The 26806-nt window shown below is 37.7% G+C and overlaps 1 protein-coding gene across 2 annotated transcripts in view; it reads right to left on the bottom strand.

Annotated features, from left to right (window-relative positions):
• The window catches only part of arap2 (ArfGAP with RhoGAP domain, ankyrin repeat and PH domain 2), a 109835-nt gene that overhangs the window by 46836 nt on the left and 36193 nt on the right, over nucleotides 1-26806 (bottom strand). For both annotated transcript variants that reach the window (XM_055211108.2, XM_055211119.2), the window contains exons 9-15: nucleotides 26610-26788; nucleotides 22324-22430; nucleotides 16792-16991; nucleotides 13624-13709; nucleotides 13351-13533; nucleotides 8759-8933; nucleotides 4905-5030 (exon numbers count right to left, since the gene is read on the bottom strand). In XM_055211108.2, the coding sequence (XP_055067083.2) occupies nucleotides 4905-5030; nucleotides 8759-8933; nucleotides 13351-13533; nucleotides 13624-13709; nucleotides 16792-16991; nucleotides 22324-22430; nucleotides 26610-26788 (1056 nt within the window). The remainder of the gene's footprint in view (nucleotides 1-4904; nucleotides 5031-8758; nucleotides 8934-13350; nucleotides 13534-13623; nucleotides 13710-16791; nucleotides 16992-22323; nucleotides 22431-26609; nucleotides 26789-26806) is intronic.

The following is a 26806-nucleotide window of genomic DNA, read 5'->3' as shown; positions in this document are numbered from 1 at the left end:
ACAGTATTAGTATGATGTTCCTAATAATCCTTTAGGTGAGTGTATACTATGGCCAAAGCCATTCGGTTAACATCATTATCTCATTTTTGACAGAAAATGCATAAAACATTCTGTACTATAATAACAATAAACATTTTAACTATTAAAGATTTGTTTATTATTAGTAAACTATTAAACACATTTCATATCAAAAACTATTTGCCAATGAATAAAATTAGTGCAAAACTGTTCAGAATCACTATTTAAAATGTTAAAGGTCAAATCATTGTAAGTTTTTATGTATGGTGTGCGAGTAAAATGACTTGGATGAATGCGAGTTTAGTGTCTGGAGCCCAGAGCTGCATTTCAGAGGCTTAGTCATCAATAGACGTGCCTCAAAATAATCTTGATTCATCACTTAAACAGATGGAGTTCTTTCATTCGCAGATGGACATTGTTTTCAATGAAAGGATCCCAACATTGATCCAGATGAAAGAAATAAATGAGTCTCAGACGAGAAGCTGCCCTGAGACACGCAGCATCCAACAGTGACAGGCAATGGGAGGTTGTGTTAGATACATTATCCACTTTAGAGCATGGGGTGTTTCACAAGCGCACACACACACACAAACACACATAGAGTAATACCGCTGCATGATTTATAAAGGGGCAGATGTGGTTGTTTTCTCTTCTTCCCCTAAAAGCATCATTGCTCTCCGGGGTGCAAGCGGAAACTCGGATAAGAAACACACAAATGTTGTCACATCCACAATCTGTAACATCATGTTCAATGGCATTCAATGTAATAATATACTAATATAATCAAATAACTTTCTGTATAATGTTGTTTGCAACTAATTGTGTGATGAATTGTGGGAGGCTTGTGTTAAAAAATGTCAACTGCAAATGAATGAGAGGCCGGTGTCTTTCTATAGAAATCTTTGTGTTGGAGTTAGGATGAGAATTCGGAGAGATTACGTACTTTAGGACAAAATTTTTGTGTTACTTCATATTTATTCTCTCGTGAAACAGGAAACCATGACTGGACAACATCCTGTTTCAAGTCACCATGGTATACTAAAAAATTTTTAATATCAAATGTTGATATATTTCAAAAATATTTTACTCATAAAAATTTCTATGTGTGCCAATAATTGTGTCCAGGGCTCCAGACTAACTTTTTTCACTAGGAGCACAGTGGCCCCCAACTGAAAATTTTAGGGGCGCAACCAGAAGATTTGGGGCCACACACCATAAATCAACATGCTAACCAAATATTCTAATAAATACTTTAATGATAGTTGCAGAAAGTACAATGTGCTGTTTGAAATTCAGTGTCACATCACAAAAAAGGTCAAATTTACAGGTCGCACATGTGGCACACTCAAAAATTTTGGTGGCAGTCTGGAGCTCTGGTGTCCAGTGTGTATTAGAAAAAATCATATATTTCATAATGTAATTACCCCCCACTTTCAATTGTTTTACTTTAATGACATATCTTTTTTTATTAAAGCTTAAAAGAAGAAACATTGTAGATTCTCTTTTATAGCTATTTTATAGCTTTCTTTGCTCATATTTACCAAAGTCGCCAACACTTTTGGCCATGACTGTGTATATAGTGTATACATATACATACACCGAGCCCCTAAGGTGACATTGGAGTAAAGAAAATCTAAAGTTTAGTTTCATGTGCTCACATGAAACTTTCGCATGCTCACGTGAAACTTTCATGTGCTCACACAAAACCTTCATGTGCAGATTTTTTTTTAAAGTTTAGTGTTGCGTGTGAACGTGACACTATCGCGTGCACACGTTAAACTTTTGCGTTCACAAGTTAAACTTTCGCTTTCACGTGCACAAGCGATAGTTTCACGTGGGCACACGAAACTAAACGCGATAGTTTCAAAAAAAATGTTTTTAATACAATTATATAAAATATAATATAAAATATATTAGGGGTGTTACAATTCTCCAAATCCTCGATTCGATTACATTTTCGATTCTAAGGTCACAATTCGATTCTCGATTTTTCCTTCTTTTTTTTTTGACAAAAAAATGCTATGCCATTATTATGTATAAGCAGCTGCGCTTCTCTTTTGTCTCACGTGCATGCGCTCTCGCATCTGTCCGAAGTCTAAACATAAACTAAAATAGTAAACCTTACGTATTTGTTCAGTTTTATGCGTTTCATGCAAGCTGATGCAAACTATCCCATTTGTTTACGCTGGACCAATGTTTTTAAAGGCACCTCTGAGAGGTTTTTTCCCCCGCTTGCCGACCGGAATATATATATAGCAGCAGAAACGATAAAAGGGAGAGCTCAAGTTTTGCCCAAAGTGGATGCAAAGACACATTAAACATGTGATTAGACATTTTCCCTAAAATACATTTTAAAAACATTAGCATTTTGTTATTGAGAAATGAATTTGTATCTTTTTGTTATCTGGACCATGTTATCCCCATTTTAATTTTCAGTAAATAAATGCAAATAAAAACATTAATTTTATTAGGAACTTGGCAGAAATGTTGTCTGTAGTGGGCAGAATAAAAAACAAAAATGATAATTTTACTTAAACACATACCTGTAAATAGTACATTTAGAAGAACTAAAAATAATCTTGAAGTGGTCCCTTAATATAGATATATATGTAATAAAAGGTATAGTTTTTGTATCCATTTGTATAGCTTTTACAAATGTAACAATTTGTCCTCCAATGGCATTGCTCTAGGTGTATTATAGCCCAGGTCAAAGTGCACATAAAAATGTCACGGTCACAACCTAGGGCTGGGCAATATATCGAGTTTTGGTAATATATAGGTATTTTTCCCAGCGGGATATGAGATATGTCAATACTGGAATGGTCTGATAGAAGGACACTCCATCTTTGCAACAGAAGCTCTGCCCATAATGTACAATGAGGTCAGACATAAGCTTTTGTTGAAATATAATTTAAAGTGACTGTTTTTGTTTTATTAATTATTATCATATGTATCGGTTCACCTAAATATGAAAGAATTAAGAAAGGTAACTAAAGCTACTAGCTGGCTTTCCTGACTTTGTTCAACTGGGCAAGTTGGTGACCTTTTGTTCGCAAGTGAATCTTAGGGCAAATGTGTGAACCTTACTTTATCATGATGAAGAAATTGTCTGGGAAGAGTTTACAGCTGCCCTTTCTTGCCTGACTGTAACCTTTCTTTCATGTTTATATTGTAATCTGAAGGCATTGTTTCCATCTAAAGGGACTGTAATGCATGAATGCTTTAAGTTAGACTTGGTTACTGCAGCTCCCGGGCTCTATGCTCTGATTTGAAGATCGCTTTCTGTAATAAAGACTTATGCTTGCGAAAATCCAAGTCTCCTGGTCTTCGCTTTCCAACTTGCTTGCATGTTTTGCAGCTGTATATTTTCAAATTCTCATAGATTTCTATTTTCATCATTAGCTGTTTTATTGAAGGTGATTGTGACATATCACATGAGGCTTTGACTTGCATGCGAAATCTTTTCCACCGAGATTATTGTATACCATCATTCCTCCCAAAATTACAGGGATAAGAATTTTGGTCAATATCACAACCGAGAAGTTCGTGAAACATCTGGAAGGCTGCAGATCCAACAGATGGTGCTTTTATTTAAATGCCTAGGACAAAACCATGAATTATTGACATTAGGACATTTTAGACCATTAGCTTGAAAGGCTTTAAGGCAACCTGAATGGAAGCCCTTTGGGGAGAAAAAATCTGTCCTTTATTGAAAAAGCGCAGACAGCATTTCCTGTTGAGCAAACAAGTTTAAATGCACTGTTTATGTAGTGCCTTTGAATTTTTCAGAGGCAGGTCTATTCTTACGACACCATTACTGTGGTTGCACACTTTTATATTTTTTTATAATAAATGAAATAACAAGGTATTTACAGGCTCTGCCTTTGCCATTCTTTTACAGAAGCATGTAAGCCATTTTATAAAACGGCATCTTAAGAGGAGAAATAATAGGGTATAATAAAGGGTCATTGAAATGATGCTTTTCTGGACTGGTTAACCAGCAAAGACCAAAAAAATGATACTATTTTAGGCCTTTTGGTTGCTACTGTTGCCGAGCAGACTACACAAAAAAAAAAAAAAAAACCCTTTGGCATCTCTAAACCTTTGAAAACATGCACTTTATGAATCCACAAAACAGCACAATGGTTGGTGTCACCCCACAAAACAGATTTTGTTCTCGCAACAGCAGTTCTGAGAAGTTTTACACTCTCACCCACTTTCCTAAAGTTACAAAGAATAATGAGCCATTCATTTAATACCACACCAGACGTGCTTTTAACATCCAAACAGCCATCACGTTTCGTTTAGGATGCTTAGAGCCGCACTGAAAAGTGTAATTCTAAAACATAGCTTGCTTATTTTCAGCGCTCATAAGCACACATGCTGGTATCGGCGAAAAACAGACAGAAGACCAAAGCGGGCCACCACAGCTTGAGACAGATGTCCCTCGGGATACAAGCTAAAAAAATGAGACCCTACAGTGGAACACGTGCACCAGATGCTCATCTTGCTCCACTAAGAGTCCGGCTTAACGTAGGGCCCTATCCTGGCCCGCTCCCCAGAGAGAACCCGTGTCTAACCACCAGCGGCCCACTCCAGATGTTTGAATAGGAACAGCATGAGCACAGTGGGTGCCAGATAGATGATACGCAGAAACACTGATTACAAATTTTAAACACCCATGAAAGAATAACTGTGTCGTGGGGCGTTAGTTTGAGGCAGGGAGTCGAATTGCATGTGGAGGGTAATATTGCACATATACAGTGCAACCATTTGAGAATAAACAAAAAAGTACAGATGAATATTCATAAGCAATTTTCCAGATGAACAGTTAAGTACAGAGGCGGGAGTTTAAATGGATAGTGCGTAACGACGGATGGACTCACCGGGTCTTCCTTTACGGTCCAGAGTGGACTTGCCTGAATTCACAGAGCAGTAGAGAAATCCATCCATGAAAGAGGGAACATCAGCCAGAAAACTGCTATCACAAACTGCCTCCAGTTTAGGAAAATCTACACAGAAAAAAGCAGAGAGAAAGATTTAAAGAAAAAAAAAGGTGAACGGTTGATAATCCTATAATGTAGTGGGAACAGAAATTCTGTTATATGCAAACCTAGTTTACTTATCTTTTGATAACCAGTCAGTCTTATGTAAGGTGTCAAATAGCTTTGACTGCATTAAACTACATATCTCATTCCCCAAGGTTATTTGCTTAGAGGACCTGCAAAACTTTTCTCCAAACAAGAAAGCTCAAGGTTAGAAGACTACCTCTTCATCTGTGCTTCCAATTTCCCTCCCTCGCTTTTAACTCATTTTTTCACCTTCTACCTTATCACATTCTGATTCAATTAGTCACTATGCACAGGTTCAATTTTCTTCGGGAAGGCCTGCAGTACCGGCGAGATTTTATCATGCGCTCGCAGTCCCCAACATGGAAAAGTTCAAATAACTTTAATTGAAAAGCCTTTTAATTGAGGATCTTTCCATCCATCCTTCTATCTCTCCCCTCCAGCCACTGATACTGTTCTGCTTAAACGACAAGGATTAAAAGTGATAATGAGATGGGAAGTCTAATTTGGCAATTCGTACGTACGTGCCTCCAACAAGCAACTGAGAACCTGCAATATTTATAAATGTAGTAATGAAGATGTTTTTGGAAATTGGACTCAAATCGAACTTGTTTGAAGTTGCTGAAGAAATATAGGAACGTATGTGTCGGGGTCAAGTTTTGCCAACAGTACATTGAGGGGACTAAATGTGCCCCCCCAAAAAAAATAATTAAAGGGACACTCCACTTTTTTGAAAATAGGCTCATTTCTCGTTTTACCGTTTTGGAATTCATTCAGCCGATCTCCGGGACTGGTGGTACCACTTAAAGCAGTAATTCTCAAAGTGTGAGTAGTGGTCCGCCAAACCCCCCCAGTGGTCCGCCAAAAGATGACCTAAACTAGGCAAGTGTTTATACAATCGTCACTTATTTAAGTAGATTTTTAATGCACTTGCGAAACTGTGATATCAGTTCTTGCCATTCTGTTTTAATAACGTAAAAATGGATCGTGGCTAAACCAAAGATCAGTCAAAAGAAAAGATCAAGCGTCAGCTGAAAGCAGCTAAAATCCACAGATCTATTAGTTTTGAAATGTAATAGTTTTTGTTCATGTGTAAAATTCCTGTAATTTTACTGATTTTGGACATTAAGGGGAACATTTTTTTCAGTATTTTATTGTTACCATAGTTACAACCATAGACTTCATATATCCACCACCTCAGTTTTAAACTAATGGCTCTTTGGAATGACATTAAGTGGGACCTAGGCTGTTATACTATGTTTAATTGCATTTTTTTCACACGTGCAGTTTGTTGTTCATATTAAGCTGCAACTCATTTCACATTTACTTTTTCAAATGAAATAAAATTCATATAATAATTTCTGAACATAGCATTGCATTTGTGTTAAAAAAATTAGTTTTTGACTTGAAACAGTTGCATTAAACTTCAACTTAGCTTATCCTTCCTATTTTGTTGTTTTTTGGGTGAGTGTTAGAGTGGGATTCTGTTAGGTGGTCCTCAGAAAAAAATTGGAAGATAAAGTGGTCCTTGGGCTGAAAAAGTTTGAGAAACACTGACTTAAAGCATAGCTTAGCATACTCTATTGAATCCAATTAGACCATTAGCATCACGCTCAAAAATAACCAAAGAGTTTCGATATTTTTCCTATTTAAAACTTAACTCTTCTCTAGTTACATGTGTACTAAGACCAACAGAAAATTTAAAGTTGCAATTTTTTTAGACCAATATGGCTAGGAACTATACTCTCATTTTGGCGTAATAATCAAGGACTTGATATGCAATGATATTACACAGTGCCCGAAAATAATCCCCTGCTATTGAAAGTTACCAAGGGGGCAGCAAAGTCCTTGATTATTGCACCAGAATGAGAGTTTAGTTCCTAGCCATATCGCCCTAGAAAATTGCAATTTTTAATTTTCCGTAAGTCTTAGTACACAATTTAACTACAGAAGAGTCAAGTTTTAAATAGGAAAAATATTGATACTCTTTGGTGATTTTTGAGCGCAATGCTAATGGTCTAATCAGATTCAATGGATTATGCTAAGCTATGCTAAAATACAGCCAGACCCGGAAATCGGCTGAATGGATTCCAAAACGGTAAAAATAAAAAGTTTAAAGCAACACTATGTAGTTTCCATGTAAAAATGACTTACAGCTCCCCCATGTGGTTGAAAAGCGCAACAGTGCCTGGTATCAGACACTCTTCTGCAGGCAGGGGGAGGGGCGGCGCTGTGTGCTCTACCCTCCACCGCCACTTTCAGAGTGTGCTTGTAGCAGCTAGGAGGCTGCTCAGGTTGCAGCAACAGTACAATTTGTCCAGTTAAAAGTTGTTCTATCACTGAAATAATTTTAGAGACATTATTTAAAGGTAAAAAAAACTACATAGTGTTACTTTAATTCTAGGGGACTTGGAAAACTAGCCTATTTTCAAAAAAAGTGAAGTGTCCCTTTAAATGGGTCAAATAAAATTGCACAAATTTAACAAGGTTCGTGCCAAGTTTTGCCGACACCAGGGAGATCAAATATATCCAAAAAACTTGGTATAAATGAAGAGTTTCGTTGCAAAACGATATAACCACCATTTTTTTAATTATTCAGAAATCTTGTTTTTTGGTTGTGCATTCCAATTAATTTCTATGCAACTGCAGTTGGTTTGTTTTGATTTAAACCTTCATAACTTAAAAAATACAGCTAAGTAGCACCATAAAACAAAATAAGAACATGATAACATAATAATAAACATGATTTGACAAAAATGTAAAAAAAATGGATTTATCTTGTTTTGGAACGAAGCTCTTCAAATATAAAAAATGTCAACTGAATGTCCCCACTACAATAAAAACAAATGTGTGTGTACAGTGCATAAGATCATAATTGAATTATCCAACTGAGAATCACAAATACAAGCTATTAAGTTAATGAAGCTGCAGCTCCATGCTGATTTAGAGGTTGCATGAATGTTGTCATGCTGTTGTTATGATGTTGTAAGCTTAACAAAACATTGGCAAAACCCTATGAAAACATTTGTGGTTGGACTGATTGGAGGGTAGCTTAATTAGGATAGCTGGCACGCTTCATATAAAGGCCCCAAATGAGCGATGTGATGACACTTCAATGCAACTGAGTCTAGACACACCAACTACTGCTAATTGTAAACACTTTTAGGAAAGTTGTCATGAGGTACAGTTATGTGTGTTATGTCCTGCATTAGCCTGTGAGAAATGCCAATTTGATTCAAAGCACCAATTAGAGCACCTCAGCGGTGACCGTGTCAACCAATCAGCACAGAGACCGTGTTTAATGCAAAGCAGGTCACCAAAAACCTTTCCTTAAAGTAGCGTGTCATTTATCATCCATGTCTTCTCATAAATCTGCATCTGGTGTTACACACAGCAGTCCTTTCAGATGTTATACATCTCTATTTTAATGCTCTGACAGAAGACTATGAAACTAGTTCAGTGGCGTGGTCTTTAGGAAATTTTATGTGAAAAAAATAATGCAGTCAATCTGATGATTGCCCAACGCTAGACTTAAAATCCTGTAACAATCGCTCATTTTGACCCATACAATGTATTGTTGGCTATTGCTACTAATATTCCTGTGTGACTTTCACAAAGGTTGTCGTCCAGTCTTTGTCATGATGAAAGTGCCCTGTAATGAGTAATCATACCTGAAAGCTTGTTGTGGTGGAGGAACTCCATCTGCAGTCTATGTCCGGCTTTCTGAGCGAGGAGGTATGGCGTGGAGTGCTCAGGGTCACCTGTCGCACACATCACGTCTGCCCCACTAAAAACCAGGGTTATGGTCTGCAGGACGTCAGGAAGAAGCACCGCAACACAAAGGGCCTTTACACAGAAAAAGAAAATAAACAGAGCATTGATAAATATGAAGAACATAAGCACTTTAAATGGGTAAATCTCCAAAACTTTTTATCAATATTATGTAAGGAGCATCAACGTTTGATTTCACTCAATAATTTAACATTGATTTTAATCTATGACGTGGCCTTATGATGAATATTAACAAAAATCAAGGTTATATTTTTTACAGAATGTTCCCATTATGTATGATGAATTGTAGAAACAGTACATAAATCACACATCACAATAGCTGGGCATTCATAGGCAGAGTCAGGTATATGTAAACTACACAAGAAAAGCTGAGAACCATGGTATTCAAATGTAAAATACTGCTTTAGCTAAAAAAGCAGATATTTGTAGGGTGGTCTAGCTAAAATGCATGGAAGTTACAAGACATATATGAAAAGAGGTGCTTCATCTTTCCGAAAGCAGATTGGCACTTTTAACTCCAAGGTGGGAGTTTTATTCCTCCAGCTGCCACATTGAATGCCACATTGAAATGAAGTCAGGACTTCCTTTCCTAAAGCCACTATATTGAGAGTTGTGATTTCTCCCATTTAGTTTTACACAAGTGGTCCGCCTCATCCACCTTGTAACATCTTTGGCACACATAAGCTTTGCAGACACACACACACACACACGTAAGCTAACAAAGAGCACACCTAACTTGACAGCGAATGATGAATGAACTAACAACAGTGTCAACAGTGTGCCTTTCCCTTTGTAGCAACGAAAAAAACAAACATTTATTGCATGTAGCGAACAGCTTTTCTTCGGAAACCTTGCTAGAGTATACCATTGACAGGAAATAGGGCACCTACAGAAAGAATGCAGTCAGTCCAATTAAAAAGAGTTGGAGGGGAAAGGAGTCAATAAATACAATAGCGTGTCTCTCCAAAAGGAGAGAGAGAGAGAGAGCGTGAGAGAGAGACAGAGTGCGGGCAAGAGTAGTTCAGTCGAACGCGGTATTCTTTTGAAACAGCCCGATCCAGCCAAGATATCGATCCTTCTCAAACAAGCCAGATCCGCTGGAGAACAAGAGACAGCAAACCACACACATACACACATATATGTACTATCATGCCAATACCTGTAGCTACCAAATACATCACATTCACACACACACAGTCACCAAGTCTTATTTCTATAGTATGTTAAAGCTCTATCCAACATCCGGTGATGCTCAGCTATAACACTGAGGTATAATACACTGACTTCCTTTCATGGATGACCTCAAAAAACTATTCTTATGACAAAACCCCCTAAGGCCTGTGTGTGTGTGTACAAGTGTGTACATGTATTGTCTAGGTCAAATTTGCTAGAGACCTTCCGAAGGTCATCGTGTTATATGTCTAACTGGAGTTTTGCACTATTAATCCACAAAAAGAAAGCTGTGAGAATTACATAGACTAGACTAGAAGTGGACTAAGGAGTACAGTAAATAGTTGGAACTTTAACAGCTATGCAACTAATTGACATTTATACACTCACCTAAAGGATTATTAGGAACACCATACTAATACTGTGTTTGTCCCCCTTTTCCCTTTCAGGACTGCCTTAATTCTACGTGGCATTAATTCAACAAGGTGCTGAAAGTATTCTTTAGAAATGTTGGCCCATATTGACAGGATAGCATTTGTGGGATGCACATCCAGGGCACGAAGCTCCCGTTCCACCACATCCCAAAGGTGCTCTATTGGGTTGAGATCTGGTGACTGTGACATTTTAGTAAAGTGAACTCATTGTCATGTTCAAGAAACCAATTTGAAATGATTTGAGCTTTGTGACATGGTGCATTATCCTGCTGGAAGAAGCCATCAGAGGATGAGTACATGGTGGTCAAAAAGGGATGGACATGGTCAGAAACAATGCTCAGGTAGGCCGTGGCATTTAAACGATGCCCAATTGGCACTAAGGGGCCTAAAGTGTGCCAAGAAAACATCCCCCACACCATTACACCACCACCAGCATGCACAGTGGTAACAAGTCATGATGGATCCATGTTCTCATTCTGTTTATGCCGAATTCTGACTCTACCATCTGAATGTCTCAACAGTAATGGAGACTCATCAGACCAGGCAACATTTTTCTAGTATTTAACTGTCCAATTTTGTTCAACTGTTGAAATTGTAGCCTCTTTTTCCTATTTGTATTGGAGATGAGTGGTACCCGGTGTGGTCTTCTGCTGTTGTAGCCCATCCGCCTCAAAGTTGTGTGTGTTGTGGCTTCATAGATGCTTTGTTGCATACCTCGGTTGTAACGAGTGCTTATTTCAGTCAAAGTTGCTCTTCTATCAGCTTGAATCAGTCTGCCCATTTTCCTCTGACCTCTAACATCAACAAGGCATTTTCTCCCACAGGACTGCCGCATACTGGATGTTTTTCCCTTTTCACAACATTCATTTTAAAACCCTAGAAATGGTTGTGCATGAAAATCCCAGTAACTGAGCAGATTGTGAAATACTCAGACCGGCCCGTCTGGCACCAACAACCATGCTACGCTTAAAATTGCTTAAATCACCTTTCTTTCCTACTCTGACATTTAATTGGAGTTCAGGAGATTGTCTTGACCAGGACCACACAACTAAATGCATTGAAGCAACTGCCATGTGATGAGAAATTGAACAGGTGTTCCTAATAATCCTTTAGGTGAGTGTACATACACTTACTGAAAACATCACATGCAGTGATCATTTTAAAAACCATGCTAACTGATGACTAAACAATATCAACCATTGTTTAAAGTAAAGATGTACCGATATATTGGCCAATGATATATCGGTCAATAAAAGCACTTTTGTTTTGCAATAATCATGGCCGTTATATCCTGTCAATCAAAAAAGAACAGGAAAATCCAATGAATTTGAGCTCTGTGTAAAGAAAATGTAAGGAAACATCACTAGTTTAATGTTCAATATTAAAGGAACAGTATGTAAGAAATGTATATCAATTCATCATAAAATGGCCCTGATATGTCACTAGACATCAAGAAATCATTTTTATTTCAAATACTTATATCACTGACAACAGTGGTCTGGCCAATATATTGTCATTTAAAAAGTGGAGTTGCAGCCCTCAACTGATGTTTATGTTGTCATGTTGTGTATTGGCCACCACTTGTGTGAGTGCAGTACCAGTTTTGGCCACAATCCTACATAGTGTTCCTTTAATGGTCATTATATGAATTAATAACATTTAGAAAATTTAATCTTCAGAATTTAGTTAATACAATTAATATAATTGCTGGAAAATTGTAATATCGACGCATCTCTAGTTTAAAGCAAAATGTTAAATGCCACCTTATTTGTAGGTCACTTTCATTTGTAGGTCGCTTTTGATAAAAGTATCTACTAAATGAATAAATCTTATCACAACTTTGAAAAGAAAACATTTATCTATGTTAGTCAGCTAGCATATTTACTGTATTTCACCATAAAGCAAACAAAATAGTAAAACAACTACTTAAAGCATCACATAAGACTAAATGTAAGGGATATACTGTATACACATATATTGTACATGAATAAGATGAGGATGTGAGATAGGCCCATTACGGCAAGTAACAGCTCCAGATGCCCCAGGGCATCCTCACTCTTCAGCCCTGCTGTTGGATTATTATCTCCTCAGCTCAAAACCACTGCCAAATAATGATTTCCGCTCGAAACTTCAGGCTGAAAACTATCAGTCAAGAACTAAAATGAAAACTTAAAGACATTGGGGTTTGAACAAAAACCTGAAGAATGGGGTGGGTTTTTTTCTGGAACATTCAGTTTGTTTCTGTCCCAAATGCACCCCTCCATTTATAATCTAATCTCACCTCTGGATGTACTGTAGCTAGACATTTCCCTTTATCTCTTTTCCCCTTCTCTCTTTCTGACTTTACCTCCACGTACAGTTTCAGCTAGCAATGGTAAAACTTTTTCAGCGAGTCCCAAAAACTCCCGGAGTTGTTTTATCTCATTTAATCGACAGCTCCCCCCACCTTTCATTCATCTCTGGGAACCAAAAGCAGGCTTGATCTGTGTTAGTGCTGACGCTGAGAGAAACAGGCGTACGAGTAACACGGACAAATTCAAAAACATATTTTGACCAAGTTTGCAGGACTTTGTCGTGAAGACGTAGTATTAACGGCTATGCAAAAAGGGTAAACAAATCTTGTGCTTTTAGTACAAACTTGGCAACTTGCTCAGACAACCGGCAAGGGGAAGTTACCATGGTGACGCTGATTTACACTACCTGGGCTACCAGGTGAGCCGGGGCAGCAACAGATGTACACACGCACAAACACACAACCACAAGCATTTTCTCTAGGCCTAATGGGCCTTTTAATGAGCTAGAGAAAAAATAACCAAGTCAAAGGCCGACGTTAGCGCACGCACATACAAACACTGACGCGCACACACCTTGTTGAGTTCCTCCTGGGTGTTTAGACCTTCCAGAACTTTCTTGTACTTCCTCTCCTTGTACTTTCTGCGAATAAAGGATGCTCGCTGCTCCGGCGATGGCTGCTTGCAAAGCTCTTCCTCTGGGGGAAGATTTGCTGCCCAGAAGCTGTTCGACTTTTTATTCCCAACCTCTAAAAACAGCTAGAGAGATAGACAGAGCGACTGAACGTGAGAAAAATACACTTTACTTGAAATCAATGCATAATAATGACTGTCACATGAGACTGGTACCTCGATGAGCTCGTTGGTCCATATGCTGCTGTCTAACTTTATGCTGCGGACCTTTGAGATACCAGGACCCAAAAACCGATGTTGACCTGGAATTAACCACATTTATTTGTGAACAGTGCAATACTGAAATTGAATTGAACACTCCAATTATATATATATATATAATATATATATATATATATATATATATATATAAAAAGCAAATTACAATATGCCTTCAAATCATGTAACTATTTACAGATACTATAATGTTTCTGTTTAATGTACGTGCTGATCTGATCCCCTCGAAACTAAACACAGCTTGAAACTAAAACGGTCTAAAAGCAATGACTCATTTGACATATATACACACTCATTATAAATTTCATCGCATCTTTTCCAGGCAATCTTTTCTCCAGCCTGCCACAGCCGTAATTGCAAATGAAAGGAGCGAAAAAGCCATTAATTGCTAATGAATCATAAGTAATTAATTGTGTTTGTTGGTCTGCGAATTTATTTCGCTGAACTCCAGGCAGCGTCCTAGTCGTTGTTTATGTGAGACGCGGATGAATTAAACATGGCAGAGAGAAACACATATTTGAATATTGAGTGTGTGATTTTCCAGCATAATTAACAGCATTTTATAGTACCAGTTTGCCATCAAAGATCATAAGGGCTGCCCGAAAGCCCATGGGACTAAAGATGCTCTGTGTGTTTGTTTGTGCATGTCTGTATTAAGGGGACTCACTAAGGGTTTTCTATGAAAACTCCCAATGCCTATGAAACCTTACGTAAAGAATCAAAATGAAAACCACTAGAACGCTTTATATCAAGTTCAGAGAAACATTTCTTTATTTCCTTATTTCGATCTAATAAAGGACAAAAAATTGATAAATGTGCATACTGGGAGTTTCTATGGTAACAGTCGGCACATTTGAGGAATGTCTTCTATCATAGTCTTCGATTTAAAGAGCTTATTGCAATTACACGTGTAAAGAAACAGACAAACCCGAAAATCTGTCACAAAGCCACCGATCCTGATTGCTATCAGATAGCGTGTGAAAGAGAGACAGACGGAGTAAAACGACAGAAATGAATGAGCAAAAACAAGAAGGAACATCAGATAAGTATTATAAATGTGACGATGGATCGAGAGAAAGATGAAATCGCTTCACCTGTCTTTCTTACACAAATTCTCAGTCTTCTACTGAAGACAATTTGTTCTCATATAATCGTTAGGCATCCATTTTAGTTTCCCTCTTTCGTTTTCTCTCTACTAATTGTCAGAGGCTCGGCTAATTAAAGTGTCTGTGTTACAGAGTCTATGAATGCACATTTAAGAAAAGTGTCTCCCGGCTCGATGGCTTATTCACCACCCGACTGCCAACGTTCTGCCGGTATTTCCTCTTGTATCATGACCTAATGTAATATTAAATGGCCACATAACTAAAATAATGAGTTCATTTATGGTGTCAGAGGGTGGCGAGAATAAGAAACTGCAATTATAGCAAAGAAAAGAGCAGGATTAAATATACTCAGTGGATAAACTAAAAAGAAGTTATAGATTTTTACATATATACATACATACATATATATAGTACTGTGCAAAAGTCTTAGGCCACCATAATTAGATTTGTTGTTTTTGCAATTGTATAGTGATCATATATTATTATTATATAATTATTTTTCAGGTTCTTTTTTAGAATACAACCAGAAAATACAGTAAATGTGTATGTAATATCAAAAACAGTGTCAATTAATAAAGTATTTAGGGTAAACTCTCCTTCCACTTGAGCAATAGCAGGTAGCTGCAGGATCTCTTAAACCTAAATGAAACTAAATCCTAATTTCTAATTCTAATCGAATGACTTCAAAAAAGCTCAAGATGTGTTTAGCGCCAAGAGAGGTCACACTAAATACTGACTAATGTCTGAAGAAGACATTTAGTTCTGAAAATGTTTTGTTTTTAATTTTGTGTGCATATTTCCTGTATTTTCTGTTTGTATCTTAATAAAAAGAGTTTAAAACTGACATTAAAACTGCTAAAACAACAAAGCTGGTTGTGGTAGCCTAAGACTTTTGCACAGTATTGAATATATACATGTGGGGGGGTATATGTGGTTTACGGGGAATAGCGAATAGTGAATAGTGTATAATGACATGTTTATTATGCTATAGAGACAAAGTGCAGTTATGCTAATTTAAAAACCATGCCCACCATGGGTGGAAACATTCCAACTGTCTCCATTGACTTTGTATTGCGAGAGGCAGCCTCCTTGTCATTTCTGGCTTATAACAAAAAACAGAATAATGCCTAAAAGCTGCTGTGTGACAATGTGTACAGCTAACAAGCCAATAAAACCCAGAAATAAGTTTTTATAAGCTGTCGAGCCATAAAACCCAGCTTTTAAGGAGGAAAAAAGTGGGTCGCCGACTATGTTTCCCTATAGTGGGCGCACTTTTTTTTATAGGCACTTTCCCCGGCAAACCAGTCAATCAGCGGGAGACGCTAGAACTTGCAAACATCACATCACGCGACAGCTTTGTTTAATTTCAAAACTCAACAATGGCACGAAAGAAGAAGTGTGTTTTGGATTTAAGGAGAAGAAAGCCAACCTTATGGAAACAATGGATTTAGTTTATTATGCGGGGTAGCAGCGGAGTTTTGCGTGTGTGTTTGATGCACTGGATTTTCCCAACTGGGTCATGAGTTGCATGCGGTAAGTAAGAATTTTGTCTTATGTTGTATATATGCGCGTGCATATTATATAAATGACACGAACATGCAGTGAATCATAAATTAAACAGTGTTGTATAGTGTTGCATGACTCGTACTCGCACCTTCTGCGGAAGTAACTCCTCCTTCTTCATTTTTTCGTACGTTAACGTAAAGAATCGGTAAACCTAATCTTTTTTTTTCATAAATCTGATTAAACTAAAGACTCTTCGGAGATATAAAGGATGTAATGCTACTCTATAGGTACTCCAAGATAAACATCAGAAATGCAGAAACAGCGTGTGTTACGTGAGCTTTAATTCTGAATAATAATGTTTAAAAAACAAAAAAGTACAAAGAAGACCAAAATAAACATGTTGTGGCTAATTTCCCATGTTACACGTTAACCTTTCATTGAAAATGTTTGTGTCTTCTGTTTTTATTCATTTCCGTACTGTGTTTATAATTCTTACCAGCACAATTCTTGCAGATGACCACGCAGAGGTTAATGGATGCCCATTCTGGCTCAGGGACCTGACAGTCAGCACACTTTCTGTTGGACTTGTTGAACCAAACCTTCTCCAGAACCTCATAATTGGACAAGGACTCCACAATAGACTCCTGAACTGCGTCCATCCATTCCTCTCTCTCACGCTCTGACTCTGCTGTAAAACTGACACAGATGACACAAATACACTTCTTTACACTTCACAAACTGTATACTTTTTCTTTACACTAACATACACTATTATATAGAAGTATTAGGAAAACAGATCTATCCAATTATATATATTTATGAAAAAAGTACATATAGTACTTTGCAAAAGTCTTAGGCCACCATGCCACCATTAAATTTGTTGTTTTTGCATTGGTATAGTGATCATATATAATATAGTATGGTGTAGTCTCTTTATTAGAGTACAACCAGAAAATACAGGATATTTGTAGCTAAAGTGTCAAGTATTTAGGGTAAACTTTTCTTCCACTTGAGCACTTGAGGCAACTGCAGGATCTCTTAAATGAAATTAAATCCTAATTTCACATTCTAATCAAATGCCTTTAAAAAAGCTTAAGATGTGTGACTGTGACCTATCTTAATAAAAAGAGTGAAAAATAAATATGGATGGACATTAAAACTTTTAATAAATTTTTAAGTGGGTATTATTGCATTATAATTGGCAGTGATGAGACACAGTGCGATCTAAACATAAAAACATCTAATAGCTCTGAATCTGCTTTCCATTTTTTATTATGACCCACTCTGCACCCATTATTTTAAATAAGCGCAGAGAGCCCGATACGTCATTTCTGGAAAAAAAAAATCAAATTATTTTGCCAACAACTAATACTAAATAGTCTGCCAGCCTTACATCACTCAACATTTAGAATGCAACTATAAACAGATCAATATTCTGTCCGGTTCACAATAACAAAGCTGGGAGATAGAGGAAAAAATCTTTACCAGTGCATCCCAGTCAAAGAAAGAGAGGGATAGCTTGTCATTGTTTGGTGGTGTTGTTGGTATTTTGCTAGGTTTTCTGCCTGGGAACTGCATCAAGTATAAAAGGATCATTAAAAAAACACGAAAACATCTAATCGATTAGGCCTCCGCAAATGGCCGCTTTGTTGGAAACATCAGCTCGTGTGGGGTCACAGGTGAGTGACGTCGGAACAGTACAGCGCTTAAAACAGAGCTGATATTTAGAGCGGACAAAAAACGAGAAAGGAAGAAACAACAGATCAATAATGAGTGCGCTTCAGATGGATGGTATCAGAGAAGCAGGACAGCCATAATGAGTGGCTGTAAGAAAAAAAACAGCAGATAGTGAAGTATAGAAAAAATTAAACAAAATAAAAGGTGCAAAAAGAAAAATCAAGAGAGCTTCCTTTGCCTTCAATAAATTTAGTGCTGTCCGGCTAAGCAAGTACTCAATTTAATTATACACAGGCAAAAAAGTTTCAAAGATTTTAATCTTCTCTCTTGTTTGGAACTTTAATCACTTTTTAGTTAGTTGGTGTGCCACCAGATCAATTGTACTAGGAGGTTAAATTCGGAAATAGGAACGCTCTAATAAACAAGAAAGTGTCACATCTTAAAAATGTATCAAAGCAGGTAGGGAAGAAAATAACTGCAGGAGATATGTTAATAATTAGAAACTTTTCTGTTTACCTGCTGTGGGTTCTGCTAAACTAAGAGCATAAAGGTGCTGCAAGTGCTTTTCATATACAGCAGTGAGAAAAAGTTAATGAAATCTACAGCATTCTGAGAATCTAAATATACATTTTTGATTCTTGGGAGTCAAACCCATGATCTTGCTATCGCTGCTCTCCAAATCTCAAAGAATTTCTTTTGGATTGGTCCCATAGTTAAGGATGTTTATCACAAAACATTAAGAAAGCTTATGTGATTTAAAGTGAAAAAAAGCTTTGGCTGAAAAATGCTTTTATTCTTTTAACATCCTAGTAAAGTTGATCGATCAACTAGGTCAACTGCATTTTCTGGATCAGATTGAGCTCATATATACTGTAAGGTAGTCCACTATAAGGTCAACTATAAAGTAGATAGTAAAGACGATATTAACCCCCTGTCAGCATTGCGAGCTAATCTTCAAAACATGGTAAGGAGCGTTACATTTCCTGCTGACGTCGAAGGTATTCAGATCAATCATAACGTACTGCATAGGTTTGATTGGCAAAGGACAAAAAAAGCAGAAAAATATACAGCACACCTACCATGACGTGGCGACATACGCACGCACACACACACACACACACACACATATAAGTTGAAATATAATTTGGGCTCAAAATTGATCGATCTGAATGGCAGTGGCCCCCCCATAAAAGTCACTTGCCCTGCCCAGTGGCCCCCCCAAACAGAATGAGATTTTTATTTTTTATGAGATGAGATTTTTATATTTAAATAATAGTAGTAATATGTATTCATTAAAATGTACATTAAAAGCACCATGTAAAAAAATAAAACACATTTGTATAATGAGTTAAATAGAATACGATCTTAACCCCTCCCCTCTCCTTTACCCGCGAAGCCGCGATTACGTGCAGCCGCACTACCATCCATGTGATGTGCACGTGACGTCCTGTTCGCTCCTGTTCAGCATTGCATGCATTAAAGAAGTAGAAAGTTGGAGACGAAACTCACAAACTAGTAAGTAAAACTCAGTTAATTATAGCTTACATAAAGCATATTGTTTCAAGCTTAGATAATCACTGTCAGGGTTTAAATTGTCTGGGGCTAAGCCCCGACACCAGAGAAGTCATGCCCATTCAGACTAACTTTTGAGCCAACTGGATTTTGCATGCAACCTCAAAATCAAATAAGCATCCATTAATCTGTTACTTGTCTTTTAATCTGTTTAATATGCGCAATATTATCAATTCTGTGCTGCATCCTTATCACTTTTCGTAGATTTTCGCCGTTTTGATCGTGTTACATTACTTTATTCTGGCATCATCAGCGTCTGAGCGCGCTCACAAGCTTTGCTGTTGCTGCTGCATTTGGCTATCTGAGGAATTAAAACGTCTAAGCACAGAGTATGTGGAAAATAATGTGTTTTTGAACACTATACCACGCAAACACATTGTATTATACAAAATACACAAAATATCGTTGTTTTAGCAATGAAATAGGTTCCCTTTAAACTTGCTATGGGTTGTTTTAATTCCACGTATTGAAGGTGGAAGGATTTTGTTCATCTAAAAGGCACTATGATCTCATTTATGAAATCAGACTGTGTTTATACAGACTTATATACAGTGATTATTAAGAAGAAATTGCCTTAATACATAAAAGTGAATATAAAATATGAATTTTAGCAATGGGAGATGCCATTTTTAAGTCATTACCATATCGGTCTTTGGGCTTATTTTGGAGATAGTTTTGATTGGCCTTTGGGCTGTTTTTTATGCAAACCTGGCCATACTGAACATATGTCAGAGAAGCAATGAAAAAACAACAATGGCAACTATCAACTTGCAACACACATAATTCAACATCTGATAGCAGTCAAGCAGGAATGTTAACAGTACTAGCAACTAACAAAACAGTAATCTATCAAAGCTCAAACTTCACCTATTTAGATGATATTATTTTCTATTTCATTCTTCTGTATTTTGGGAGTGTCTTGCTTGGGAATCATTTGCCTTAACATTTCAATGGAGCTGATATGGGAATTGTCACAGCGTAAGGATTTTCCTTTGTCCGAGCCATTCTATTGATGTCTGTTTTCTATGACTGTTATGTTGAATGTGGCGATCTGCTGTAAAATGTTCAAATGCTCATGAAGTCACTTGGTATTCATTGGTCCCCAAACAAACTACAAGCATCAGACCCTGAAGCAGCAAAGCAGATCCATAACATTACAAGCCCTCCAGCATGGTTTAACATTAGAATATTTTGAGCTATATATGCAGTATTTTGCTGTCTCAAAACACATAAGTTGCAATCGGCTCTCGTGTAGTAACTTTAATGAACGCCCCCTCTAGTTCGGTTTTAAAAACAGCACTCACATGAAGGCAGCTGTTATCCAATGCAAGAGTTGTCGAAAAACTCTTAGCCATCACTTTCAAGTTATTTTGTATGTTGTTTAAGGACTTTTCAGTATAGTCTTGCACAGAGATTTGTAGCACACCCACTCCTGGGAAAGTGACAATTTTGCTTTCAGGATTTTCTTTCAGGGTTAAACTGTCTAACTTTGAGCAACAGGGGCCAAACTAATTCTTTTCTAACTCTTCCTGGTCTTATGAGCTTCAACAACTCAAATCTCTTTTGTAATATGGCCATATTAAACACTTAAAGGGGACATATACTTGAAAAATCTTACTTTTTTCATATTTAAGTGCTTGAATTGGTTCCCCAGTTCTATCATTCTAGAAAATGTGAGAAAGAACAACCCAATATCTAAGTTTTGGTAAACCATTTTCTGCTAGCATGTGAAAAAATAGCTCATTGAAATTTGGCTCCCCTTGTGAGGTCAGAAGGGGGTAATACCACCCCTTAATCTGCACTATCCAACCACAGCAGAGTGAGATGTGACATTGACGAGCTGATCTTTCTCCCAAAGTTGAATATTTTTCAACTCTCAGTGCCCAGCTGCTGGCTTTTTTGAAAAGCGATGCGCTTTCATAGGAAACAATTAAAAACATACGCCGGCCGCTGGCGTAAACGCCTTGGTGTGCAAGGGTTTCTATAACCGAAATGGAACCCTGACTGATTTGAAACACTCCACATAGGCAGCAATTTTAATGATGTTCCTTCACACATGGTCGACAATTAACACTCGCCAAGCTCCAAATGAAAGCAAAATTGACTTTGAAGCAAAAAAGTGTTACCTGACGCTGATAACTTTATAAGAAACTAGAATGCTAGACGGATAATTTGACCCCTGCTGATGTAGACAAGATGAGAGATTCAAATCAAAGACATACAAACCTTTTAACAAAGAAAACATCACTGACAATTTGTGCATATTCTAACAACCTTTACCTTATTGGAAAGTTAATAGCCATCTTGGTAAAACTTTCTGTTGGTTAAATTTATTTTTTCTGTATTACATTTTGTAGAAGTGTTACAAATATTCAGTGAATAAGCAATAATGCAAACTATGATTTCATGGCCACATTTTCACTCACCAATAGTAAGGGTGGAATGTGAAAACAGATTATGGACCCTGGGCATGCCCAAAAAACTGAGCATCTCTGAACACACACACACACTGTTGAATCTGTTACATTTTCTGGAGGCATTTTACATGTATAAATAAATGAATATTTACACTGAACACTTAATCTACCGGCTCTAACCTTGAATGAAACTGTGATTATTAAGTTATTTTTAAGACAAGCATAAGATATTAAAGAGGGTAAGAAGCTTAGCGCTAGTTGAAGGTCATCTATAAGCTATTTTTGAAAAATTATTTCATAAGAAATCTTCTCATTTTCTGGCCTCATGTGCAAATACTGCATGTTACATTATGTCAGCTCACCAGAAGGATTTGAAAGGTGTAGTAATCTCAAAGCCTTTTTTCTCAACCTGCTTCACGCACGCAGCAGTCAGATCCACCGCAGAAATGGCCAGTCCAGCGATAAAGTCCTTTGGAGAACAGACATTAACAAGAATTAGTTTTTATGATTTATGTTTTTATCATTCCTAAAATTAAAGCGGAAATGATTTTGGATTGACCATCACTATGTGAAAAGTACACATAATTTACAGAACGTACAGGCATTCTGGATAAATGTCCGGATTTAATTAAGTAAATCACAAAACAAAATACTTACTTGAATAAAGTATGAAAAACTTTTTTACTGGTTTAATGGAAGGGTCAACGAGAGCACAAGACATTGAACTCACTGGAGGGTAAATACCTCCTGATCCATTGATCAGGGTGCGAATGAATGACAGAGTTTATTTCACACAAGAACAAGCAAGAAATACACAGCAAACTTTTTTCCCAAACTTTATCAATTACCTCAAGAGCAACACCAATATGAAAACCTCTCAGAGGAGGGCGGGAAGTTTCAGAGGGGAAGGATAGAGGACGAAAAGGAAAGGAGCCAAAAAACAGCCTAAAGGGCCACTGTCCTGCTCAAGAGCTTATACAGATAGTAGCAGGTAGCCCACAGTAAAGTCCAAGTTATAGTCGTGCCTTAGGTCTACGCCGTAGCTACATTGTAAAAAATGATTTTGTGGCTTAGTAAATTTAACTAAATAAAATGAGTAAATTCTATTAAAAAAACAAATCTAGTTTTTAACCATATTTTAGTAAAAATAAAACAAAAAGGTGAGTCATTTTAAATGAACACATTATTTAGTAAATTAAATTAACAATTTTGGGTTAATACTTGCCAAGCCCCTAAGGTGACATTGGAGTAAAAAAAATCTAAAGTTTAGTTTCATGTGCTCACGTGAAACTTTCACATGCTCACTCAATAGTTTCACGTGCGCACACGAAACTAAACATGATAGTGTGCGCACGTGAAACTTTCGTGTGTGCACATGAAACTTTCGCTTTTTTTGCTTACCGGTAGATGTCACGTGACAGACGCAGTCGTTCCTTTAGGGCTCAGTCACACCAAAAGCGTTTATGGCAGTTGCAGGCGCCTTTTTTGAATGATATTCTATGGGCAGGGCGCGTTTGCGCGCTGTTTATGCGCGCCGAGCGCCTTGCGGTTTTCTGCCGCCTGCCGCGCACGCGTTTTTGAAGGAGCGCTGAGAGCGGAGGAGCGCCTGACGTCATTCGCGTCTTCCATTGTCCAATCGAATGAGGGGAGAGGCGGGACTTACGTTGTGGCGAGGGAAGTTTACAGTTGCTTTGAAGAACCGGACTCCACTCGCTCACTCTCTCCTGCGTGTTTGTGCTCCTCTTATCCTCAAACAAGGTCAGAGCAAGCGCCCTCTTTTTAAAGTTTCTGCTAATATGACAGTTAACAGCAAAAGAGCGCTCACGCTTCAATATTTGATTGACAAGACAGCTGACTCGGTGGTTGCTTAGCAATATGAAAAGCCGCGCTGCACTGCTCTTTTTTTAAAAAGGCAGTGCGTCGCGCCTTGCGTTTGCAAGCGTTTAAAGCGCTTTTGGTGTGACTGAGCCCTTACTCATCACTATGACAACACAACAAGCTTCGTCGTCAGGATTGAGGTGATGATGACAGTAGCGAAGTGGCAATCGGGAGTGTTTGGGGGCCGCTGATAATAGCCGGGCTTTCAGTCTTTTGTCATGCATGCACTCCCGCCACACATTGTATTTCTCACGCGGAAACACTATTTATCATATTTAATATGCTGCAGCGCCTAAAATGTATCTGGCCGCACTGCTCTCTCTCTCTATCAAGCCCGTCTTCCCTAGAGTTCTAGTCGAGCGAGCCAATACAAAAAAAGAAAGAGGCTACACAATAGCCAATCAGAAAATAGCACTGTTGTATCTGGGTAAGATTTCACGCAACAACCAATAAAAAAACATATCATTGTTTGCTTTATTTATACTGCCAATAATTTAAGACTGTTGTTATTACACAAACTAATTTGTTAAACACATTCAAATTAAAAATAAAACGTAATATGTGGTAACGTCCTGCTGTCATGCTGGAACAATTAAATTAAAAGCCTGTCTCTTATAGACGCCTGTCTCTTTTAGACGCCTGGTGTGATGATAGGTTTGGGAAAATAAAAGCCCGGGCTATTATTTGAAGTTTTACGGTAATTTAATTTTTTCTCCATGTCCCCTTAGGGGATCCGTAGAAACTACTTATTATTTTAGTAAATATAACAATATATAACGAATCATTTTAGTAAATATACCTACTAAGTAGGCAGTGGACTAAAAAAAATACACTGGATTTACTTAAAAATATAGTGCATTATTTTTGCATCCACTTTTAATAGCTTAAATTGCTTAAAATTCCATGCAGGCTTTCCCGCAGCACTTTGCAATTCGGGTGGCCCACCTAAGCTGGGAAACCCTAACGCCTTAAATAGGTTGTCCAAAAAAACCCTATTTTTAATGTGTTTTTAATAAAAAAATATTTTCATTTTCATCATGAGGCGTACGCTCCGCCCCTTTGATTGCCACGCCCTCGGCCCCAACCACCTGCCCAACCCTACGACCTGCCATGTAAAACGGACTTATATATATTAGTAAATCCAACGTATTATTTTTTCAGTGTACGCCGCAGGTTTCCGTAGCCTGTGCGTAGCCTGACGTGCACCTCGCCAAAATTTTAACTGCGCAAAATTCATTTTAACCATATCTGAAAACAAAGTAGCCCTAATCTCAAAGAATTGCAGTACCCCTGTCTGCCTGTAGGTGCCCCAAAGCTCAAAAATCAAATGAATTTAGTTCATTCACATTTAATTTCTTTGTCATCTTGGATGGATTTTTTTCACCAAGCTTACATTCTCTGCGATTGAAATGTGCAGGGTTACCTCTGAATTCAGTCAAAAGTGGCCCTCAACCACTCTCTTGTGTTTGGGCTTTTGTGTTTTTGAGCAGTAGTTTAAGTAAGGTAAATGAAAAATCGATGTAGTGCTAAACTGTAGTGGAGTCACGTGAATGGGGTCTGCCTGTTAGGTTGACTTTCATTACTTTTGGGAAACATCACGGCCTGACCTCAGAGGAGAGAAGGGCAGCACACTTCATGCTCACCACAAGGGGAGGAGGAAAAAAACAGCGTCCTGGGCAGCTCGTTCATCTTGTTAAATTAAATACTCCACTCCAGTGAACATGAACCAAGTTACATACCTACACACATTTTTTTCTCTTCCTCCCAGCCTCCTTCTCTCCATCTTTCTGCTCCTTTGTGTTTTCTTCATCCCTCAACAGCTACTGCCGTCTTCACCTTCCTCTAGTATCACTTCATTCTTGTCTCTCTGCCCAGTACCTCATGTTTGTAATTCTCTCTTCCTCACTCCTTCCTTTATATCAATGTCTTTATTTTCCATCCCCCTCTCTTTCACTCATCCTTCTATTATTCATAATTTCCTTTGCCCTCATTCATACTTTTCACTCTCCCTTCCTCCCCTTATTTCCATCTTTTTTTGTTTTCCCTCCACTCCTCAATTACTTAATTTTCCCTCCTTTTTCTTCATTCCTTCGCTTTTCCTTTACTTGCCAGAGCATTTTCAACGGAGAGGATTAACGTAAAAACAATACAATCAATTTCCATTTTCCCTCCTCTGTTTCTCTTTCTCGCATGCTAAATCGGCTGACGAAAAACAATTTCCTTGCAGAATGAAGACAAAGATGTTTGCTTGCGCTAATAAGGAAAATAATGAAAGACAAACAGAGATGATAAAGTGTGTGTGTGAGCGTGTGTGTCGACTACTCACAGTGAATAACATTCTCAGCTTAATCTCATTTAAAACTGAGACCAATTGGGTATAGATCAAATGCATATGCATGCGAGGTGTTATAACTACATTCTCAGCACATTGGCTGCTACACATGAGAGGTCGTCCGTAGGAACGTTACACAGTTTTTAACATAAAATGTAAAAGTTTCAGTTCTTTTACTCCCTTGATAAAATGGTTTACTTGAAATTGTTTCACACGGTCTAATTAAATCCGCACAAAAAAACTGAAAATCTATTGATATTCAAATTTTTAATGAACGTTTACAGACAAACACCACAGCACATGCTCCATCATGTTAAACTGCAATACTCATGTGGCTTGTGCCGGATGAATTTCCAAATTTTGCTTAACCCCCTTTCTCCTAATGACTTCTCCTAAAAACACGCCTATAATAGACAGAGACACAAAATGAAAATCAACCTGGTCTGTTTTGCTGATTCTGAAGCTGGTTCTCATGAGGCTGAGGTAGACTTTTCCTTTGAGGCCACGCAGTTCGACGTAGCCGTTCTTGTTTGTGTTTTCTTTCTGAGGATGATGGGAAACGGAAAACTGGGAGCTCACTGCCGACTGAAGAACCTCTAGCCAATCCTGACGTTCTCCTAAGAGAAAAGACGAAG

This window comes from Misgurnus anguillicaudatus, chromosome 21 (genome assembly GCF_027580225.2).
Source record: "Misgurnus anguillicaudatus chromosome 21, ASM2758022v2, whole genome shotgun sequence".
Taxonomy (NCBI): Eukaryota; Metazoa; Chordata; class Actinopteri; order Cypriniformes; family Cobitidae; genus Misgurnus; species Misgurnus anguillicaudatus.
The sequence above is the reverse complement of the archived record's forward strand: the minus strand, read 5'-3'. Positions and strand labels throughout refer to the sequence as shown.